The sequence below is a fragment of the Protopterus annectens genome, chromosome 12.part0, assembly GCF_019279795.1.
Source record: "Protopterus annectens isolate FY-2018-M chromosome 12.part0, PAN1.0, whole genome shotgun sequence".
In the NCBI taxonomy this organism is placed as follows: Eukaryota; Metazoa; Chordata; order Ceratodontiformes; family Protopteridae; genus Protopterus; species Protopterus annectens.
The window spans coordinates 1,156,415,245-1,156,439,963 of NC_056746.1; the positions used below are offsets into that span (position 1 = coordinate 1,156,415,245).

The 24,719-nt window shown below is 40.9% G+C and overlaps 1 protein-coding gene across 2 annotated transcripts in view; it reads right to left on the reverse strand.

The window, feature by feature from the left end:
- ACSS2 (acyl-CoA synthetase short chain family member 2) overlaps positions 1-24,719 on the reverse strand; it is an 822,457-nt gene that overhangs the window by 661,875 nt on the left and 135,863 nt on the right. For both annotated transcript variants that reach the window (XM_044090187.1, XR_006367143.1), the window contains exon 2: positions 3,428-3,623. In XM_044090187.1, coding sequence (XP_043946122.1) covers positions 3,428-3,623 — 196 coding nt within the window. The remainder of the gene's footprint in view (positions 1-3,427; positions 3,624-24,719) is intronic.

A 24,719-nucleotide genomic window follows, 5' to 3' on the forward strand; every position in this document is an offset into this window, starting at 1 on the left:
TCAAAACCGAGGTGGAATCCTTCAAAGCACCCGGGCCTGTGGAAAATATGGCCCAGACCGCAGAATCCTTTATAAATGCATTCTATGAACACCTTCAGGAATGCATGGATCATGCAATCCCAAATAAAACCAAGACCTAATCCTCCAAAGGCAGACGTCCTGTCTGGTGGACCCCAGCCATAAACAAACTATACAATAGAAGGAGGAAGCTACTACATGATAGAGCAAAATCCCAAAAGGGAAGGCATCTCTGATCAGTATTAGCAAAAAACTACGGGCACTCATAAAATCGTCTAAGGCCAGCTTCGAGAGAAAAACTGCACAGGACACTAAGGATAATCACAAGGCTTTCTTTAGTTATGTTAGGAACCTGGGTGGGAATTCCCAGATACGCTCAGAATTAGTCCAAAATGACAAAAAATACACCAAACCCACAGACATTGCCAACATCCTAGCTGACAGGTTCAGCGCAAACTTCTCCCCCCCCCCCCACCAAAAGGGCAAATATCTATCCCAGCAGAGTGCTGCCCCCCTGACATCTCAGATGCTCAAGTAAGAGCCGCCCTCTCCAAAGCAAAAAACACAGCATCAATGGGACCAGACAGTGACCCAGGCTGCGTCCTACATGAACTCCAAGAAGAGCTAAACCCAAACATAAAACTACTGATCACTCTCAGCCTTACTACAGGATATGTACCCAAAGAGTGGCGTACAGCAACAGTGGTCCCTCTCCACAAAGGTGGTGCCTCAACGGATCCTGGAAACTATCGCCCCATAAGCCTGACTAGCTTGGTCTGCAAAGCTATGGAAAGGATCATCATGGACCTCATAAATAAAGATATTGGGGACCTACAGACACTGGATCCTACCCAGTTCGGCTTTGTTCAGGGCAGATCCTGCCTCTTAAACCTGGTCGATTTCTTTGAAACAGTCACCAAGGCCATTGACGAGGGGAAGGTGGTCCACACAGCCTACCTGGACCTCGCAAAAGCCTTCGATACAATACCCCACTCGGGCATTATAGATAAGCTCACCAGCTTAAATATAAACCCCTATGTCACTAGATGGGTTGCAAACTGGCTCAAGGACAGAACCCACATGGTTAGAATTGCTGGAGCCATGTCAGACTCCAAACCAGTTACACGTGGCGTCCCACAAAGCTCAGTCCAGGGACCTCTCTTGTTCGGTATATATTTCTCGGAGGTACAGGCTAACACGGAAGGACTGTGGCTGACCAAGTTCGCAGATGACTGCAAACTGGGCGCCATAATCGGCATTCCAGCAAACACAAGCATCCTCCAAAAGGGCCTCATAGAAACAGACAAATGGTGCCAGAGCCATGGCCTCAAGCTAAATGCTAAAAGGTGTATAGTCATCCCCTTTGGCAAAACCAAAGTGCCCACAAATTACCACATAGGTGGTAATCCATTAAGTACAGAAGAAGTAATTAGGGACCTGGGGACCCAAGTTGATAGCAATCTCTCATTTGACAACCACGTGGCCAAAGTGGTTAGAAAAACATTTTATATAGCCCACCTAATCATGAAGGGATTCACATCTAGATCAGGGGAGGTCATTGTGCCTCTTTACTCATCCCTCATCAGGCCCATAATTGAGTACAATGCCCCTTTTGGGATGTACCTTACCAGACACCTGCAGCAACTGGAAAGACCCCAAAAGTACTTCACCAAGAGGATCAAAGGGCTCAAACAGATGCCATATGCTGCCCGGTTAAAGAAACTCCAGCTCTACTCAGTGGCATACCGCCTGCTCAGAGGCGATCTGTGCCTGACGTATAAAGTCATGTCCAACCTGGAATTAATAGGCATGCTGCACCTTAAAAATCCAAATCCCATCGAGCTACGCGCTCGAGAGACTTGAACCTCAGCACTGAAATAAATAGGACATGCTGGAGGGACAGATTCATAACCCAGAGGCTCCCTTCACTCTGGAATAAAATTCCAGTCCAGGTTAGGCAGAAACCCTCATTGACTCTCTTCAAGAGGAATCTTGATGAGTGGATGGGAGATCGTAGGTTTACCTCGGGTATCACTTCTGTGTCACTGTTAGACAGAGGCACAGTATACTAACCTCGAAAAAGGGCATAGCAAAATTAATTTAAAATGGGTGGCGAAAGCCAAACACACTCTGGCTAGGCTTATAAATGCCCTAGGGCAGATAGCCTAGTATGAACCTATGAACCTATAAGATAATGTAACTGAAAGAGGAAGGCATTTTAGAATAGGATCAGGCTTGGATGATAAGCTCAAGCCAGCCTGTCAGCTACAGATCAATGTACACCTTCACTACTCTGAGGTTAAAATTTAGAGATTAACTAAAAAATACCTCCTGAGGCCCACAGAATGATGGCAAAACTGTTCATCATCTTGTATTTTGCCACTGTCAATGGGAATGAGTGGGTTATATACTTCTCCCTTTGCCTACACATATTCCTTTCAAATACTTTTCATGACTACTTTATTCATCACCATCCCCCATTATCTCTTCCCCCCCTAACTCCTTTCTGCATTCCTTTAACCCCTTATCAGGCCACTATTCTTCTTTTTCCATGACTCTCCCGTCACCTCTACTGTTACCTTCCCTCTTCTTCCCACCTACACCTACTGTACATATTTTGTAAATATTTAGTGTGATTATTACCACAGGGTTTCAGGAACTTTGCTAAATGTTAGTATTTAAAAAAGAGCCACCTTTATGGATTACACACATGATCATGAGTTTTACACAAAACGGTCTCCACACATTTACAAACAGATGCACAGGGATATGGAAATCACCAGCAGACAAGACGGTCTGGCAGAGTGAATAGACCTTGAGATGTAGCTAGCAATGCAATGCAGATGTACCAGCATATGCTGATTTGTCCCTGTCTCCGAGTATAACTGTTTTTGGAACTAAGGGTTGTCATAACCAACAACCAGATAATGAACACGTGTAAAGCACCACACTCCTACATTTTTCTTAAATTCATAATACATTGGAACAGCTAAAGCTTCATCTAATATAAAGAATTGTGTTTGTGTTTCTTTAATCATAACCCACTAGCCATCTGTTCTAAAAATGGATGTCAAGATTCACTTCTGAGGTGAATTTTTTAACATCAATTTCTCAGACAGATAGCAAGTGAGTAATTATTGGAGACCTAATCACAACCTTTATATTATACTAGACTTAAACAGTGCTAAACCGTAAATGTCAGACGCAGACTTGCAGCACTTAGATTTTTGTTTCAAAGCAGCTAAAAATAAGAATTTTATTTTTAAATCAGAGGACTTTAAACTGCTACCAGTTAGCTCCTCAATAAATGTGTCTCACATTCAGTTTTTCCACCGTGCTCCATACACAGCTACATAGTAATTAATTACTATATAAAGAACTCTGTAAATAATCATTTCAAAAACGTTACCAATAAAAGGCAATTTTGTCTCCCAGTTTCTTCTCTTTAACATTTCTGTCCAACACATTGTAGCAGATATTGGTGATGCCTCCTTTCATCCATTCAATATAAATTTTTCCTTTGGTCACGTCAAAGTTATAATCCAGGAACTGGCCAGTAGGTTGCTTTTCCCAGTAAAACTCCTTTGCAAGGCCTTTCCAGAATTCTATAAAGTAGTTAAGTATTACTCTGTTAAACAATTCAGTCTTTATCATAAACAATATTTACAATGAAGTATAAAAATACAAATGATACAACAGATGCAACAGTCAGTTTTCAGTATAAAACAAAGGGGAAGCACAAGAAAACTGTTCTGATTCTGAATGGATCTTGTAAGATTTTGTTAAGTTAAATAATTAAAATTTGAAGGCCCTGACTACTTTGCAGGTGTCCTGAGTTCAAACAGCAGCTCAGGTGCCTGTACAGGTTGGTAGGTGAGGATGGGACTGAGTGACCATTGCCATCTTGCCATCCTCTGTTCAGGGAGGTAGCTCTGGCTCAATGCATGAATGGCACCTAATGGGGCCATCAGGTGTTCTACCCAGTGGATGTCAAGCCTAGCTAGCTCATTCTGCCACATACCAGTCACACAGTAAATCGAAGGAAATTCATAGTGTGGGGCACTTTTCCCCCAGACAGAATTCAGCATGTGAAGACAAGCTTCTCTTCAGATGGCAGCATGTGGCAGAGCTCAGAAGAGCCAGTGCAGAAGAGGAGAGTGTTTTGCAGGGCAGAGGGTAGATCATCCCATAAGACCAGAAACCTGGCCCATACTTCACTGTTCAATTTTCGCCACAGAGTGTATGAGTTGACTGGGATTTCTGGGCAGGAACAAATCGGCCATATGGCTCTCATCTAGTCAGGGAATTCCCTGCTTTTGCTACCACAGAATGAACAGGTTGATTGAGGGCAGGTATAGGAATCAACAGGTTCAGTCCTGTGGAGGGGGGTAAAAAAAAAACAGTCTGTCCTGTGGGGTGAATAATAAAATCAAGTCTGACATTTTCAAATTAGCAACTGGGAGTTGATTTTCATTAAAAAATTACTTTACATGAGGGCAAATCCAACAACAGTCATGTCATAGTTTAGTGTGAACATTCATCTATGTCTGTCATCTGCATGAGTCTCAAAGACTGATTATGTCTTCCCAGCAGACAGCTTTAATCTCTTCTAAAAACAGTCACAAGGGCTAACAAATGTGTAACACAAATGAAGAGAACAAAATGGAAGTCTTTGTCTGTTTCAGTTTAAATAATGGTACAAATATTAGACACACGTACATGAATGTGTGTGTGTGTATCTATATCTAATCTCTCTCTCTCTCTCTCTCTCTCTCTATATATATATGTATATATATATATATATATATATATATATATATATGCATAGATAGATACATACAGATAGATATATATATATATAGAGAGAGACATACATATAAAAAATAAGCTCCAAATTAATTCAATCACAAAATTGTCTCCACACACTTTATTTAGTACAAACTACAGCAATAACATGTTCAACCGTAGTTTCTCCGCTTATGAGGCCTCATGATGTTAAGTTAGCATTTACTCTGTGAACGTATTAGAAGAGAAGATTTAACATGTCAAAGATTGGGATTTTGCTGCCTACAATTAAATGTTCTACATAGGCACTTTCTAAAATGCATTTTCTTTTTTTTTTGTTAAAAAGGAATTGAGATAAAAGGTACCAGTATGAGCACTAAAAATAGAGAGACAGTATTCAACAAATGCAGTAACAAAGATAAGGGGATTATGGAGTATCAATTCACAACTTTGTAACAGTTCTACATTATTACCCTCATATGTGAAGATTTAGAGCACAACTGTCCAACCTTTTTGGCTCACAGGCCACTTGCTATACAGTTCAGGGGCCACTTATAATACTTAGCAAGATTTGAGGGGGCCACGTTACCATGTCCAACATGTATCTCTGTCCATTCAAAACAGTTTATAGCAGGACTATATAAAATGCTTTGGTGGGTCGGATTGTGGCCCTAGGGACACCTGTTGGACACCCCCTAATTTAAAGTAATATAAGTTTTATAAATCATTTATTGTTTTACTCTTCTTGGATACCAATAAAGAGTGGCTATGTAAAATAGTGATACCAGCTTCATAAAAGTTTAAGAGGAACACAAATCCCTCATGCGATCTGAAATTGTAAATATAGAGGGTCTTGTACTAAGAGCTTTTAGCTGTAAGTGATTCAGCAATAAATCTTTAGGGGCATTGCTCCAGTGGCATAGAGGGGTAAAGGCCTTACTACGGCCTAGCTGATCTGGGTTTGATAAACAGCTCAAGTGACCGGATGACTGATGGAGCAGCAGGGGAGTACAGTTACACTCGCACATGATGTGTTCCTATTTCTGAGTCTGCTTACCCTTTCACAGAAACTTCTTGCAAATTATGTTTTGTGCTGCTCTCTACAGCTGTCACTAGCCAACATGTCAGCAGTATTTTTATAAACTTGAGTTCCCCACCACCTGCTGACTTCAAGTACCAGTCTACCCTAAACAGTCACCCATTATCTCATTAATTCTTTCCCCCTGTAGTTCCCAAATGCCATTACACATGAAGTGAAGAGTTTTTTTTTTTTTTTTTTGTGAATACCCTCTGTTTCCATTTTCTAGTCACCTGTGTCTACATAATGCATCATATCTTGCCTCCCTCAATAAGCTGTCAAAACACTTAAGTACTTCCCAAAATCCCAAAATGGACTGCAGAGCTAACCTTTGTCTGTTTGATCCTTCTCACCCCACCCCCCTCTCTCACCTGGCAAGTAATCATTTTATGTGCTAATCAGGCATAAGTCACCAGCACTGCAGGCTGGGACTTCTCCACAGCAACAGGCTGGCCTACATACACTGCAATATTCTACTTAAAACATCTGTTAATCAGGAAAGCAAACAGATCCTTTTGGATCTTCTTCAGTCATGATCCAGGTCATAGAGGCAAATGCACTATACAAGGACAGTTTAAAGTAGCCAGTCAAGCTGCATGTCTCTGGTAGGTGAGAAAAAATGTTAAGGTATGTAGAAAAAAAACAAAGTGGATACAGAAAGAACATGATAACTCCAGAACCTGTGCAGAGATCAGAACTGAGTCCAGACCAACAGTAAGCAAACACACATGCTCAAATAATGATGACAGGCTAACAAAAAATGAAGACCATTTCGCTCATAGCTTGTATATATAACAGTGGCATATATATACTCTGTAAAGTATTGAATAATGTAAATTATTTATTGACATGTAGTTCTAATAGTTTATCCTAGAACTGACTGAAGGTCAGTTCACTGGATACTAACTGGCTAAACTACTCAACTGGTCAAAAATCATCTTTTACTGAAGATCGAAGGCTGAGTTGCAAGACACAGCAGAGACCACTTGGTTGTTTAATAAGTTCTCCTTTCTCCACTGTTGCATGACCATGGAGTTAATATATATGTTTTGGGAGTATTGTTTTCATATGACAGTGCAGGAGAGAAACACATTCTATAATACAGATTTTAGGGGGAGACTATGCTCTCAGTCTGATGAGATTGAACATTATTATTTGTTTGTTTGTTTATTTATTTTTTTGACTAGCCATTCATCAGTCTTTCACATGGTAAATGTTTTCAGTAAAAATGTTTCCTATTCATGTACTTCAAGGCAGTAAGGTAAGCTAAGTTAAGTTACGGTATGGGACATTGTGCAACAGCATCACTTCTGCCTGAGACATGATGTGACACAGAACTGCTGCAAGGTAATGTTGTGCTCTGAGCAGCACACCCCCCCTACACTGACTATAAGTGATCATGAAGATCACTTGATGACAGCATGCAATTAAGAAAGTTTGACAGCTTACAGACTATCTTTAAGTGATTGCAACTGCAATCACGTACAAACAGCATATAAACATTCTACCTGACCTTTTTGTTATAGGGAGTTAAAACTATCTTTACAAAAGACACATTGACAGATGTTTTCTAAGCTTGCTATTAAGCAATTGAGATTCTTTTTTAAACATTCAGCACTCCTACAAGTTGGTGCACAGGACAAATGCCCCATATGTTCCATCCTTTTAAGGCACTAAGGTGAAACAGTGTTAATCTCCCACAAAATTAACTAGTCAAGCCTATTACATTTGCACTGACAGTGTCATTACCTTCTATGGGACCTTCCAACTTAAATGTACCTGTCTTTAACACAAGGGATTAAAATGAGGACTACAAGTTTTACAGAGAAATATATAGCAATAACCCATGCCTGAGTGTGGGTAATGCTGGATTTACCCATGGTTGGTGTGGTTTGGTCACGAGGGAGAAGCCCGAGTGGCCAAACAAAGACAACCGTGGGTAAATCCAGCATTACCCACACCCAGAAGTGGGTTATTGCTATTATACAATGACATTATTTAAGAAAAAAAAAAATTACTTTTCTTAAATAATGGCGTTGTATAATGCTTCCTTGCTGCCCTTCCGCAGCTGTCTGGTATTCTGCAGCAGTTCTGATGTACTGCGCATGCGTATGCTTATGCAGTACATCAGAGCTGTGGGCGGAAGCAACGGAGAAAGCAAGATCTCTGTTGCTTTTTATAAACTGTCTCCCTATGTTAAACCCATTTAACATAGCCAGACACCTTTAAAAAAAAGCAACGGAGATAGGAAGATCTCTGTTACTTTTTTTAAAGCTGTCTTGCTATGTTAAACTAGTTTAACATAGCAAGACAGTGTGTAAAAAGCAACGGAGATCTTGTGTTCTCCGTTGCTGTAAAAAAAGAGTTATACTAATGGAAAAAGTCCGGGCGACCGGACCTTTTTCCATTACTATAACTCTGATTTACAACATGCACGCTGACCAATCAGCGTGCACGTTTTGGAATATTAATGGGGGGGGGTCGTTGTATAATGATAAATAGAAAACAGCTCATAAGGTTGTTTATAGATTTAGTATGCAGCATAACTTAATACAGTGGAATTAAAAAAATGTGGATCAGGCCAGGAATGTATTCAACTGAAGAATCTTTTAAGTATCTTTGTCAAATGTTCTTAGTTAAGTAGTATGGTACCACTGTTGCATTATACTGCCATGCTTTGAAAAATACCCTAAAATGTATCCTTTATTAACAATTACGGTATCTTAAATGTCAGTGTTACAACTTTTATCTTAAAGGGACAGTCCCAGAGGGTTTTTTTTGTTTTGATTCTGGTCTTTGTTAACATTTTCAGTCTAGCTTTCTCAGCATGCCCCAGCTTTGGCTGCGGGGGTTGGGGGAGGGGTGCTTTCAGGAAATTTCAATGGTCTTAGCCAAATTCCATCTCAAATTGCAGTTGTACTCTCAACAGCTCTCACTGATTCATTCATTAGTTTCACCTGTGCTTTTTATCCTCCAAGAAAAGTAGCCTTTCAGGAATGTTATGAACTCACTTGCAGGAAAGCATATGAGCAATGCAAAGCTAAAGCATTAGTTAACAGAGTTTTCTGTTCACTTCATTTCATATTTTATTTTGTGTGGATTTCTGAATGCTAGCTAAGTGCTATGATGTTATGCGTGACCAAGACTTGTTCTGTAGAAAGTTTCAGAATGATGCAATTTTTGACCAGTAGTATTTTATTTATTTATTTATTTTATTTTACATTTGTTGACCGGGATAGTCCGACTGGATATATGTCTCAGTGGAGGCCCGGGGAGAAAAGCTCCAGATAACACAGATAGAACATAACACCTACAGTAGTAGAAGCAGTCTTCTTTTTTCATGTTTTGTTTTTTGATCTCTGAATAATGGCCAAGTGCAATGGTTTTCTGACCTCCTGTAAAAAAATGTGTGTGATGAAGCAATACATTAATTTTAAACAATGGAGTCCAAAACCTACTGTCATAATGGGAGCTGTACAGTACAGCAGCCTGTGATAATTTTACATACTAATTCTGAGACTGCCTTATTACAGAGTAAGGGGAATATGTCAATAGACTGCTAAGATTTAGTACGACTTCACTAAACTGTACTCTATTTGACTATACTGCTCACAGTTACACTATGCAGAATGAATACATGAAATAAAGAGCTGCACAATTAAGAAAAGCTTTTTGACGAGATCATAAAAAATAAACACTGAGAGTCTCACCTAACCACCCCCACCACAAACACACATAAAAATGTAATAACCTTATTGTTTCCCAGTGATCGAGGACTGAAAGCTTTGACAGGAACTGAACATTGTTAATTGTGTTCACCAGAGGACATGAAAACAGGGCTGCATAAAGTAAATTGAAACCAGGAGTTGGGTTGATGATGATGTGGTAAGTGAGTCATGACAACTGGGAGGTATCACAAGTTTCTTTAGGTTACAATTTTAGACTCTGGGATTGTCCCTTTAAGTAGCTGAAGATATTAGGGAATGTGGAAGCTTATTATTTTCAGTAGCTGGTAGCTGCTTGGCAGGGTTACTAGAAAAGGTATGGGGCCCAGATTGACTACCTCTTTAAAAATATGGACAAATAAGTGGGTTATGCTACATTAGGCCAGTTACCCTACTGTAGAAATAGAGGAATACTATTTGGGAGCTCCATCTGATTAATGGTGATAACTGAGTACAAGGCAATTCTATTCCCTTAGGGAAATGGCTTTCATGACTCTGATCACTCAGTGGAGGAAACCAGTGTGCAAATACAAATAAGCTGCAACATTAAAATAAGCATTCAGAGACTGAGGCATTTCCATAAATGCATATCTTACACAGTTTTTCAATAGACATCTGTAAAACTCACTAGAGAATACAGGAAAACTGAAGAATGAAGATTCACAAATCACTGCAGATACTGTTAACCACGTGTCTCAAAGTGTTTGAACAAATCTGCATGCAGCATCAATAATGACTCCTTGATATCTGACAATCAATTTAAATGTGCCTCAAACATGTCACAATATTATTCTAAAAAGGTGGGTTCAAATCAAAAAGTAAGTATTAGATTACGTCACAACTCGCCATTATCAACTGATCGTCCGGGAAGCCTTCTGGTGTGGGTCTGTTTCGTATTCTTCTTCTCAAGAGCTCTCGTAGTGATTACTTATATTCTTCATCTCAAGCTCCAATACTTACAATGCTTCTGTCACTGCAGCACACACCAGAATGACTAGTACCACCATAATTTACTGTCAGCCCCATAATCCCTACTTTCTGAATCATGGTGAATGTAAGGAGTAGCCCTGCAAGCATAGAAATAACAATGATATAGAAGTATAAACTGTAATCCTTACAGATGGATTCCTTGCCAAACAGAACTGACACATCTGCCTATTATCTTGGGGGGGGGCACCATTGAGAGTCATCTTTAGGACAAACTTGATATGAAATCCACCTGCATATCTATTATATTTTATTTCTGCAGTCTGCCATGGGTCTTCTGTTGGGTGGAATCCCTAGCAGTACCCACACTTGCACCAAGGGAAGAAGACACCAGCAAGTTTTGATGTTTCTTCTAATATCAAACTTATGTTCAACTATACATTCTCTTAATTTCCTTATAGTTTTTCTGATATAGAATGATGAACATGAAGTAAAAGTAACTAAGTAAACAACATTAGTATTATTACAATTTGCTGAACAATCACTTTATTAGTTGTGGGGTGTTTAAAAATGTTATTCTCTGTATAAATATCCATACAACTGCAGTTAAACACACTGGCAGCATAAAAAATGTTTTTAGTAAACCAAGTACTACAAAATGTCTAAACTGCAGAAGAAACATCAAAACTAATGCATTAAGTAAACACATTTCTGAAAAAGGTCAAGAACATCAATTTAAATTCAGAGTTATTGATGTAGAATATGTTAGTAATAGGGGTGGTAACATTAACAATATTGTTGAACTTAAAGTATGAATGGATAGTTAGGTTACAGGAAGATTCTTTATCTGGTTTAAATAATGCTGTTAGCTTGAAGCCCATTTTTGTAAAAAAAAAAAAAACAGGCAGAAAATTTATAGTTTTATGTTTATATATATATATATATATATATATATATATATATATATATATATATATATATATGTATATGGTATGTACATATATATTTATATATGAATTTGTAAATGATTTTATGCAACCTTTTTACATATACATATGCATTGTTACAAAGTGTATATTGTAATATGGGGGGTATCATAATTATTCTGTGATAGGCGGCTGTAATCATGTGTTTTTTAAGAACTCCGATTTAAATGTTGTATTCTTTACTTTCATGATAGTAACACTGAGGAAGGGTGTTTGTGACCTGAAAGCTTTGCAATAAACGCTGTTTTTTGTATTTTGGCATTGGATTCTTGAGTCTAAAAACACAACAGGCCAGCTTAACATCATAAAACTAATGAGGGCACCAAGCTATAGTGACACTGACCCATTTCAATGGCAACAAATAAACAGGCACTATGGCACAAGGCCACAGCAAAAACAAACAAGAAGGCAAGACCATACAGCCTACAGGAAAGGTAGACACACGCCCTTTAAATGGAAGAATCAGCTCAAGAAAATAAAAAAAGATCAAAATCCAACCGACAGAATGAAGGTTAAGCCTGAAAGGTTTAGGCAAGATGTCCCAGCTCTGTCTGCTGACTGTATTCTATACCCTGGCCAGGAAAGGAGGAAATCCAGGCAGTTCCTACATTTTATACTGGACTACAGCCCTAAAGACCACAGAAACCAGGCATCTACATGTCTATATGGTATCAGATGTTGCTGGCAAAGACTTATGAAGTGGGTGGGGAATGAAAAAACTGCCTGAGACTTCAAATGTCTATGAAAGAACTTTGAAGTGGGAAGGAAGGAAAACCTAAACTCCAACTGGCTACACAGTTAAAAGTTAGCCCAAAGTCCTATCATCCACTAATGAGGGGTATGCAAATGTGTCAGAAGTATGTATTGCCTGTTGAAGCCAAACCCAGACAGAGAACAGATGTGGGTTGTATAATCTGTACAACTTTTGTTGATAGCCCAATTCATCAAAAGTACAAAATTAAAAAAGTCAGCTATAGGTGTTATGGGGCCAAGCCCTTATGACCTCTTTGCAGGGGTACTTCACCCTTACACCTCATTACTACATATAATTACTTTTGAAGTCATACTAGGGTAGGGAAAGAGCAATTTGTCTGAACTGGTCTGTTGCTGAAATGGTCATCACTCACGGATGGAGTACTCAAAGAATCAGGTTAGCTCACTTCAAAAATCTAAATGGCTACCTGTCAAACAGAAGACCTTCTCTTAGAATAACCCCTATTCAAATTGCTATTAAATAATACCTTTTCACCCCTAGCAGCTAAACTAATCAGAGACCCCCCTCTCTACAACCTTAAAAAAATCATAGCCACACAACACAGTCACTGCAAGGCCCAAAAACTAAACTCCATTCTATAGATCACACCTTCTCAATTCTAGGGCCAAGGCTCTGGAACTCTGTACCCTTCCAGCTTAAAGATATTTCCTCATACCCAACATTCCAAGCACAACCAAGCAAAATGTTAATGCCTTACTTCAAGCCATATAACCTAAATCCACCTCACTCCTCCTAGTATAAAACCTTCAACACTTCATCTCTCATATTGCACCTCTGTCTGCCTTTCTCTAACCCAGTCACACCTCACATGAAGAGGACTGTGTTCTGCAAACCTCTTTAGATGCTGCTGTACAGTAAAAAACATTACGTTATACATTTTATTTATTTATTTACATTTGTATGTATACATGTATGTTGTATAGTATGCTGAGTAGTGTGAAAATTTGTCTTTTAACTCAGGATCCTCTTTTTAAATATATTGTTACTGTGTTTCTAATCAATCTGAGACTTAAAACTGGTCATTATAATCACTGCTCTACCTCAGTTAACAAATTCAAATAAAATAAAAAATAAAGCTACCTTCCACATAGCACAAACTGTCATAGTACAGGGGGTATTCACCTCACCTCCTCCTCCTCCACCTTCCACCCCTCAGAAGCAACTGCAAGAGTTATTAAAAAATCCAGGCCATCATACATTTCTCTACACAAACTAGTATGGTCTTAAGATGGACAGAAACAAATCCTAAAGGCTACAAATCAAGGACTTCAGGCCACAATATGATAAAGTTTCATCCTTTCCACTTTGAACCTGTTGAAAAGGTAAAGAGTCAAAAAGAATGAGGAAGGTATAAAGGAAGCACATTCAAAAGCTCATTCCCTTCTGCCATGCTGGAGAAAACAGAAGCTGGAGAGAATAGGCTTCTCCCAGGCAATGAACAGATCAGCCAGTGGTGAGCTTTCACTGAAGCTTAAGTCTGAACTGAAAACGTAACTGTTGGCATACCACTGCTTTTAACTCCTCGACAATGTCCAGAATTGACAACGAATACTCCGGAGGTAAAAAAGACAACCTGGTCAGGAAAGAAATCGAATGAGACTTCAGTTTCTTAAGAAATTTAAACAATTATTAGAGGTCTAAAATATGCCAAGACCAACCCCAGCCTCCTCAGGGTGAGGGAATGTTGAGTAAAAACCAGTCTCCAGCTCAACATCTGCTACCAGTTCAACCATCCGTAAGGAAAAAGGACCAGCACTGGGTAAGCAAGAACTCCAATACATCATGGTTATATAAGAGAATTTAGCTTGAATATGATGGATCTTGCAAATCAACCATCTTAGGAGATAACCCTTAACTTAAACTTAATCTTGCTACTGCTCAGGATCCCTGCCACCCTCTTCCACCCCTCACCTTTCTCTATAGTTTCTTCTCACAGCCCAGGTTGCCAGGCAATAGATCTCACTGCTATCCAGAAAGCAATGACCGGGGTAGTGGCTTAACCATCTCATTAAGAATTCATACCCCAGAACCAGCACAAACCATCAGTATCAAGCAGTTTCATCTGAAATTTTTTCAACATAATTTATATTTGCCACTATATTATTGTTAAGAGTGCTAAGCATCAAAACATTAATGAACACACTGGCTTACTCCCACCTTATGTAGGTTTCGCTACTTGCTTTTCTAATTAGAATTTTGCCTATCACATAACCATGCCATCCACTTACACATTTGACTAAATCTGCTCTACATACTCCTGCCTTCTATATCTGATAACTCATCTGTTAATCATAACATGCTGACATGCAGGATCACTGCTGGATTTCCATCTATGTGCAAAAGCTTTTTATCTGCTATCAATATTAGATTCAACAACGCCCTAGTTTGAGCGGGGGGATTCAAAGATGGGACGAAAAAGAAAAGAGAAGTAAAACAAAAAGCCAGCAAAAGCTAACAATCTGGGTAAAATGAAATTACTGGCTAGTCACTACATTGCCAGGTTGTCAGCAAAGACGAAATATAGAGAAAGTAAGAGAATATCAGCTAGAAAGGAGGAAGAAAAAACTTTGATGGGGAAGAGTCGTGTAGCTGTTCAGCAAAAAGCACTTCAGATTTCAGCTAAGGTACAGGAGATGGCTTCCAGTAACTTATAGGGAAAGCTGGCTCTATTTGCAGATGATATTATTTTATACCTGATAAAACCAGAAAAGGACATTTCAGTGTTGTGGAACATTTTGAGGCAGTTTCAGATCTTTTCGGGATACAAAACTAATGAAGCTAAACACAGAGGCAATAAATAGCTGTAAATTATGTACCCACACACAAACTGGTTCAGCAAAATCAATATTTATGAGGACATGATAAAATGAAGTACTTAGGAGTATGGATTAAAAAGGATTCTGATGTGGCAGCTAAGGATATGTGGGAAGACACTAAACAAAAGATAATACAAGAACTGAGAAATTGGAAGCTCTGTTATATGGATATGGATAGCAAGATATAAGTGGTTAAATGTTTTTACTCCCTTTACTTTTATACACAGGTCAGGCATATTTTTATCAACCAGAGAAGTTGTGGAGAGCAATTAATAAAGAGCTGAAGGATTTTATTGGCGGGGGGAGCACAGTAAGAGTCAAGTGGGATAAGCTGATTCTTCTAATAGAACAAGGCGGTTTGGGATTATCCGATTTGAAGAGGTATTTCAGTGCTACACAGTTAAGGCTCCTACGCATAGCACAAGCAGACACCTATAATTCAAAGTGAAAAGGAATGATGATGAGATGGGGGAAGCTCAAGAAACAAAGAGAGACTGAGATTTTTCTTCAGAAAAAATATCTAGGAATTGGGGAAAATGAAAATAGGTTTAAAACTATGGTAGAAGTAAGAGGAAAAATTATGGGAAAGAATTAATAGACATTATTTACAGGGGTTGTTAAAGGTTAAAGTACTGCAGAAGAAGAAGAATCTCAAAGAACAAGAAGAAGAAAAATTCCTAAGTGCAAAAGGGAAACAAGTCAGTATTTGGATAATATACATGAGTTTACAAAGTTTGCTGTTAAGCAAATATTTCTGACAACAACTCCAGCAAACAAAACCTCTTAGCACAAGTCTTAGGCAACAGAAACTTCAAAGGGTTGTTGCCAAACTTAGGGAGCCTAAAACAATAAAACTAACCACAGATCCTAAAAAGGTGCTAAGAGATATTTCAGAAATTCTATGAAAATATGTAGAAAGAAAAGGAATGTGGAAAACAAGAAAAGACAGAAATGGAAATATTTATTGAAGACTTAACTATGCCAAGGTTAGATGAAGATGAGGCACAATAATTAACAGCTAAAACAGGAAGGGATGAGATAAAAATGGTAATGTATTATCAATCAACAGGGAAGTTCCCAGGAATAGATGAAATGGTGAAGATATGGAAGATTTTGTTTTAACAATACTGTAAAAAAAGAAGTTATGTTCTTACCATAACGTTCCATGTGGAGTGTTCATCTCGCCTTTGTTTTTACACACGGGTTCGGAGCCGATCCTCGGCTTCGAGTCGGCCGCATAGCAAAGCTCTGCATCTAAGAGAAGCTCGAGACCAGGCTATATCCCACAATCCTCCCTGCCATTACTCAGATCTAGTTTGCAAGCAAACCAGAAAAAAACAATAACCCTGAGGTATCAAGGCTACATACTGCTATAAAGGAAAAAATTTAGAGACACCATCTCACTGACAACAACTAGGGGTAAAGAAAGATACCCGGAAGAGGTAAAGACATGTGGACCAGACTCTAGTCCTACTCGTTCTTCCAAACCGTGAAGGAGGGAAAGGGGGGGAATGTAAAAACAAAGGCGAGATGAACACTCCACATGGAACGTTATGGTAAGAACATAACTTCTTTATGTGAGAGTGTTCAATCTCGCCATTTGTTTTTACACACGGGTAGCGTCCCTAGCTCCGTCACCCTGAGTGACTCATGGAAGAACGTTCCTGAGCACAGTGGAACCAAAGGATGTCCTGTCTTTGGAGGCTTTGTCAACCCTATAATGAGTGATGAAAGTATGTGGTTTAGACCATGTGGCTGCTGCACAAATCGTGTCCAAAGGCAGGCGAGCTGCATGAGTCAAGGAAGTGGAGACGGACCTAGTAGAATGGCCTTTTGGTTTGGTGGGTAAGGCCTGATTTGATTTAGAATACACAAAGGCTATACAATCAGTAAGCCATTTAGAAAGAGTGCGTTTTGTAACTGCCATGCCCTTTACATTATCTGCAAACGCAGCAAAAAGTTGATCTGTTTTTCTGTAGACTTTAGTCCTGTCTAAATAAAATCTGAGTTGCCTGTGGACATCTAACTTGTGCAACATATATTCCAACTTGCTGGTATGGTTTTTGAAGAAAGTAGGGAGTTCAATGGATTGATTAATATTTATGACAGAGCATACCTTAGGAAGGAAGGACGGATTTGTTTGTAAAGAAACTCTATCTGGTTGAAAATTTAAGTAAGGAGGTTTAATAGACAGTGCTTGCAGCTCTGAAACTCTCCGAGCTGAAGTAACTGCTACAAGAAAAAGAGTCTTCCAAGACAGAAATTTCAGGGGGCAAGAAGAGGCTGGTTCAAAAGGTGGTAACATTAGTTGTGACAACAACAAATTTAAATTCCATGGGAATAAAGGGTCTCTGACAGAAGGTCGAAGATGGAAGGAACCTTTCATAAAAGCTTTACAAAGCCTGTGGGACATGATAGAAGAACCATTCTCGTCAACATGGAAGTTGGATATGGCAGCCAACTGCACTCTTAATGCGGAAGTAGAGGCCCCTTCATGGAAAAGGATGGAAAGAAATTCTAGGATTTTATGTAAAGGAGCAACCAAGGGGTCCAAGTGTTGATTAGATGCCCAGTACACAAAGCGTTTCCATTTACTGTTGTAAAGTTTTGTGGTGGAGGCAACCAAAATGTGCTGCACTGCCGGAGAAAGAAGATCAGACCTGGCTAGGCGGGGAAGTGGAGCAGCCAAGCTGCTAGTTTGAGGGATAGAAGAGACGGGTGAAGAACTCCCGACGAATGTGTCAGTAGATCTGGTACTGGGTCCAGGATCCAAGGTTCCTCTGTTTGATGGGCTCGAAGAAAGGGGAACCATATCTGTCGAGGCCAGAATGGGGCTATGAGTATAATTGTCCTTTCCAGGTTCATGGCTTTCTGGAGAAATCTGGGAATCAAGGGGATAGGTGGGAATGCATATAGGAGACCCGGGGGCCAATCGTGTATCAGTGCGTCCGTGGCGACAACCCCTGGAGGGGCTAGAAGGGCAAAATAGCTTCTGCATTTGGTATTCATCGGGGAGGCGAATAGATCGCAGCAAGGCTGGCCCCATTTGCGGAAAATTCTCTCCGCCACTTGTAGTTTGAGGGACCACTCGTGAGGTAACAGGATGGCTCTGCTCAACCTGTCCGCAATGACGTTGGATGACCCCGGGATGTGCGTTGCTATCAGAAAGCGACCCGTGGACTCTGCCCATTGCCAAATTCTCATGGCCTCTCTGCATAATGGGTAAGATCTGGTTCCCCCTTGTTTGTTTATGTACCAGACTACAGACATGTTGTCTGTCTGAACTGCTACTGTCCCTAGAGGTAGGAGGGTTTGAAAGTGTTGCAACGCCAGGAACACCACCCTCATTTCTAGAACATTTATGTGCAGGTTGTACTCGATGTTGGACCATTCCCCTTGGACTGTTCTTCCCTGAAAAAGTCCCCCCCACCCTATCAGGGAAGCGTCCGTGGTTATAGTGGCTGTCGGATTTGGTAGAACAAATGGACGACCCATAGTGAGGTCCTGGCTGGACACCCACCATGAGAGGTCTCGTTTGCAAGAATCTGTTATCAGGATCTCGTACTTTAGGGGTAACTGTTGGAATGACCACTGCGTGAACAGTAGCCATTGGAGGAGTCTCATGTGCAGCCTTCCCATGGGAATCGCAATCAGGGACGCTGCCATGAGACCCAAAACTTTAAATACCAATTTGGCCGGGGCTTTCCTGCATTGCAGCAGAAGAAGAACCTGTTCCTTGAGGGATGAAGCCCTTACTTGAGGGAGCTTTACTAATGTTAAACGGGTATCTAGGTCCACTCCGATAAATGAAATATGCTGTGAGGGCAATAAGACAGATTTTTTGAAGTTTATGGAAATCCCTAGGTGGGAACAAAGGTTGACTGTATAGTTTCTTGCTTGTATGAGGAGACGCTCAGTGGTGGCGGTGAGGAGCCAGTCGTCCAGATAGGGAAACACCCGGAATCCTAGACATCTCAAGTGAGATGCTACCACTGCCATGCATTTGGTGACTACCCTGGGGGCTGAGGTGAGCCCAAAGGGCAGGGCTCGAAATTGAAAATGACTGACTCCCAGCCGGAAGTGCAGGTGATCTCTGGACGGTCTGGCCATCTTGATGTGGTAGTACGCGTCCTTGAGATCTACTGAGCACATCCAGTCGTCCTTCTGTAAAAATGGAAAGATCGATTGAAGCGTGACCATCCGGAACTTTTCCTTCTTTACGAAGGTATTGAGATTGCTGAGATCCAAAATGGGTCTCCAGTCCCCTGTCTTTTTCAGAAGTAAAAAGAACCTTGAGTAAGTTCCGGATCCTTTTTGGTCCGCTGGGACTGGCTGAATGACTCTTTTTTTGAGCAGCTTTGAAATTTCTATTGCTGCTTGGCCTCACAGATGGGGTGGCACATCTGGAGAACTTCTTTGTTGGGGTGGAGTTGACATAAGGGGTATTTTGTATCCTCTGGTTACAATGCTTTTTACCCAGGAGTCTGAGGTGAGAGTTTGCCAGGCCTGTGGGTATAAAGCCAAGCGACCCCCGACTGCCTCCAGAGCAGGACAGTCGGGCCTCCATTCAGGAGTGCTGGAAAGGCTTACCAGGGATAGTATCCCTGTCGCCTTGGTTCTGCGGACCTCTGCCGCCGGGGCGGCGTCTTCCATGTCTGCCCCCCCTCTGCCTCTGGGGGGGGGGTTCACTCTGTGTGGCCTGGAAAGATCCCTGAGTTCTACGGAACCACATTTTTCCGCCTCGTTGCCCTTTGGGGTACGGTCTGGATGGAACGGAAAAACGGACTCCGACAGCAGACAGAGTCTTTCCTTCTTGCTCACACCGAGTTAATGTCTCTTTCACTTTGGGCCCAAAAGAGTGGCACCATCAAAGGGGGCGTTGGTGAAAGAAGACTTGAAGGCTTCCGCAAAAGAGCACAGCCGCATCCAGGATTGTCTTCGTAGAGCAATCGCTGAAGCTGCGGCCCTACTCGACCCTTCAGCCGCATACGAGATGAGCCTCATGGACGAGTTCACTACGGAGGTAAGGGTGTTAAGTTGTGTTGTCACCTTATCTGAAACAGCAGCATCTGTGTTACCCTGGAGGGTATCTCTCAACTCCTTGATGAGATCCCTCTGTAGTCATGTAAAATGTGTCAAATAGTTTAGCGAAAGCATGGAAAAAGTCGCTGAACTAAAAACGCGCTTCCCGTATCTGTCCATAGTCCTAGAATCCTTATTAGGAGGATGAACAGAAGAGGAAGACTCCGACATCTCCTTTTTAGTGGCTGCTGCCACCACCATAGCGTCAACGGGGACTCCTTTTGTTAGATACGTCTTGTCCTGGGGGGCAGTAATACATTTACTTGGCTTTCTAGGGACCGGTTCCACTGTGTCTGGTGTCTCCCACGCCCTTCGAGCAATTAATTCCATTAACTCATCGAAGGGCGGAGTAACCCAGGAGGTAGAAGGTTGAGCACCAAATGCCTTCAGCAACACTGACTCGTCCTCAGTGGGGGCTAGGGACTGCCAATCACCCCTCTGTTTTAATATCTCCAATATGTCCGCAAATGAGACATCTTCGGAGGGTGATTTTGGGGACCCCTCTGACTCATCCAAGTCAGTGTCAGAAGTTAAAGATTCCTGTGGGGAGTATAAGTGCTTCCTCTTGCACAATCTTTTCCTCGGGACATCATCGGAGGGGGATTCCGGTGAGGCCTCAGAGGAACAGGGGGCATCCTCTAGGGATGGCTGAGACAATGGTGCTCCACGCTTTGGATGTGTCGTGGGAACAGAAACAGAGAGCGGCTCCTTAGCGGAGGGAGAAGACGCGTCCGATGTAGTGGTTGTCTGTGTAGACAAAACCTTCCTCATGAGGTCAAAACCCCCTGAACCTCGGGCCGAGGACTCTCCCGGTTCCGAAGAACATGGAAGAATCCGAGACACAGGGCCCATGGGTCTCGACCCCGAGGACGGAGCCGAGCCGATCTGCGCCGAGGCCCCGAGAGGGAGAGTCGGCACCGAAAGGTCGGTACGACTCTCGGTCACGGAACCAAGGAGAGATCGTCGACTCCGAGACTCACCTATCGGTTCCGATGGAGTCGAGGTAAGTGGTGTCGATCGTGCAATGGACGGTTTCAGCACCGATGGCTCCACTATCATCGGCTCATCCTCTTCCGGCTCCGAAGACTGGATGGGTCTCGAAGGAGGACCTGTTGGAGATAAAGGGAGGCCTTCTAGTTTCGACACCAACTGGGAGGAAACTGCAATCAATTTGGAAAGAGCCGTGTTCTCCATCAGTTTCTGCACGACACGATCCACATCAGTATCAGATAATGGTCTGGAAGAACGGGTCGAAGGAGCCGAAGATGGCACCGACCGAAGAATCGACGGTGGCGGTAGTTCCGACACCGGTTCCAAGACCTGGGGCTCAGTGAGAGACAAACGTTCGACGCTCGGCCCCGAAGTCTGTGGAACCGGCGAACGAACTCTGGAAGATGTACTCGGAGCCGATGACATGGGCTCCGACATCTTCGACCTTCAAGACTTAGAAGCCTGGTCCGACTTGTCCAAGGCTTCTTGGAAAGCAGGCTTAAGAAGCCCCCTATCAATAAGTTTCCTGCGTCTATCTGTCATGACCCTCCCACTGAAGGAATGGCAAATGGAGCAATCCTCTTGCAAGTGGAGAGGGCCAAGACAGTAGACGAGGAGGTGGTTGTCAGTGATGGACATTTTCTGTCCACACTGACACCTTTGAAACCACTCTTTACTTTCTCAGACATACTTAAAGGAAGTGAAGGTTTAAATTTAAAGGGCATTTATAGTTAGAAAGGGGTAGGCCCCAAAGGAAAACCTATAGAGAAAACTAACTATAAACCACACACAAACACACTACAGTAAACAAAATATAAGTATCCACAAAAAAACTATAGGAGAATAATAACTTTTTAAGACTAAAAAGAAGAAAAAAAGACTATCTTATCTGTTATAACTACAAATCTCTGGTCCGAGCTCTCTGTAGCGATGTGACCTGTTGCAGCGGCAAACTAGATCTGAGTAATGGCAGGGAGGATTGTGGGATATAGCCTGGTCTCGAGCTTCTCTTAGATGCAGAGCTTTGCTATGCGGCCGACTCGGAGCCGAGGATCGGCTCCGAACCCGTGTGTAAAAACAAACGGCGAGATTGAACACTCTCACATAAATCGTTAAGGAAAATAACAGTCATACAAAATATTATATTCATAAAGTAGCAGAAAGTATACAAAGAACTTAGCCAGCACGGAACTGGAGAAAGGAGATTTTGCTGATAGGGTTGACTGCAATTAGGGGTACAGAGAACAGTAAGAGAGCGTTGGATTTTACTGGAGGAAGCTGGCAAAGGTACCAATGTATTGGGAATAAATAATTAGTGAGGGAAAGGTAACAGAATGGGAACAGGTCAGGAAGACATTTGGCTTGCAGGCTAGTAATTGTCTTCCCTATCAGGGACTGATATCACAGGTTCCTAATTTCATAGTTAAGTGCTAGACTAACTGCCTTTGCAGAGCATTTTACACCTAGACAATTTTCATATCAAAGGGGAAAATCAAACCCTGTACCTTCTGTCTGTTAGGTAAACACCTTAACCATTACTTAACCAACTTAACCCCCAACTCCATACCAGCCCGCAACAACTGGGCAGCACAGTGGTGCAGCGGTTAACATTGTTGCCTCACAGCAAGAGGTTCTCCAGTTCGATTCTCGGCTTGGGTGCTTTCTGTGCAGAGTTTTCATGTCCTCCCTGAATTCATGTGGGTTTCCTCCAAGTGCTCCAGTTTCCTCCCACATTACAAAGACATGTATCTGAAGCATTTCTCCCCAGGCCTCCACTGAAAATAGGCTCTGTCCTAGTCGGACTTTCCTGGTCAACAAATGTTAAATAAATAAAAAGAAAGAGGAAGGGGAATACTAAAAGAAAGACTTGCAATGGCTGAGTTGTTAATTGAATCTAGAAAATAAGCTTCAGTTAAAAAGGGACGATTAGTAGGGCTTATACAATATTGTACAAAAACTATGGGAATCAATCAAAAGAGGTCAGAAAAGATTGGAAAGATAGTTTAGAAATGCAATTCAGAAAGAAACAATATAAGGACATATATATGGCTCCCAAATATGCAACAAAATCTAAAAGATTTAGGACTTTTGCCTGGAAATATTTTCATAGGTACTTTTATACCCCAAGCAGACTACAAATTATTTTTTTTACTCAGATAGCTGGAAAATGTTAGTGGTGCAATGGGGAAGAAAAAGGTACCTAGGAAAATATGTTGTCAGAATATAATGAGTTGGCAGACATTAAAATATCCCTACAGAGTTCTCTGTCAGGAATACTGGGCAAGCAAATGAGTACAACTAAGGAAATATTTTTTTTTAGCTGGGATACAGGATCTGAACTGCCTAGACATAGTAAGGCCTTGTTAAGTTTAATCCTGGTGTCTGCTAAAAAAGCAATTACTAGAAAATCAAAATCTAAACCAACTATCACTGAAGTAGTGAATATTGTTACAGCGATAAACTAACAGGAAGTGGGATCTGTAGAAAACGGTAGTAGTAAATTACATAAAAAAAGAAACTGTGGGAATAAGACATGCAGAAAAATGTTTTGGAGGAGGATTGAGGTTTAAGAGAAGGCAGGACCTGAACAGTTTATGTAATGTTACTTTGACTATATAATAAATAGCAACAAATGTGATGTATGATGTTTATTAATTTTAACTTGTTAATTGATTACTTTTATATAAATGTAAGTTTGCCTATGTCACAAGTAATAATTAAATAAAGGTGTTTAAAAAATGGACAATACCAGCATCTTGGAAGAAAGATGTGGTGTCTGTATTATGTACAGAGGGAAAAGACCCCTCAGACCTAGTTTCATATAGACTAATTTTAAAACATGATAACAACGTGTTCATCTCTATACTAGCAAAGAGAGTACCAAAAACTGTTGCAAAAATTGGCAAATATGGATCAATGTGGTTTGGTGGAAGAGAAGCAAACATTTGGCATTAACAGATCAATGATAATCCATAGGGTAGTACAGTTCCCAAAAACACTACCATTCATTTTGGGTCTTGATGCAGAGAAGGCATTTAATAGAGTCAGCTGGGATTTTATGAGAAGGGCAATATCAGAATTTCTGTTCCGTGACAGAATAACAGGGTTAATAAGGAGGGTATATGAAGGGTCAGAGGCAAGAATTAAGGTGAGAGGGTTCCTCTCTGACAAGACTGGTTTGAAAAGAAAAAACAGACAGTGATTTCCTCTTCCACTTTATTATTTGCTTTATATTTAGAGATGTTAGCAAAGAAACTAAGGGGCTCAGAAATTCAAGGATATAACCAGTATGGTAGTAAGCTACTTTGAGAAGATTTTATTTTGTACTTGATAAATCAAGAAAATGACATTCTGATACTATGGAAAATTCTGAGACAGCGTCAAGTCTTTTTCAGGAAATAAAATAATGACAAAAGATAAGATACACCTGTCAACTATGTAGCGATGCATGAATTCAACAATGCTAATATCTATGGGGATATGATAAGATTGAGGTAAATGGGTTAAAACGAATTCTATTGTGGAAGAGGAATAAAG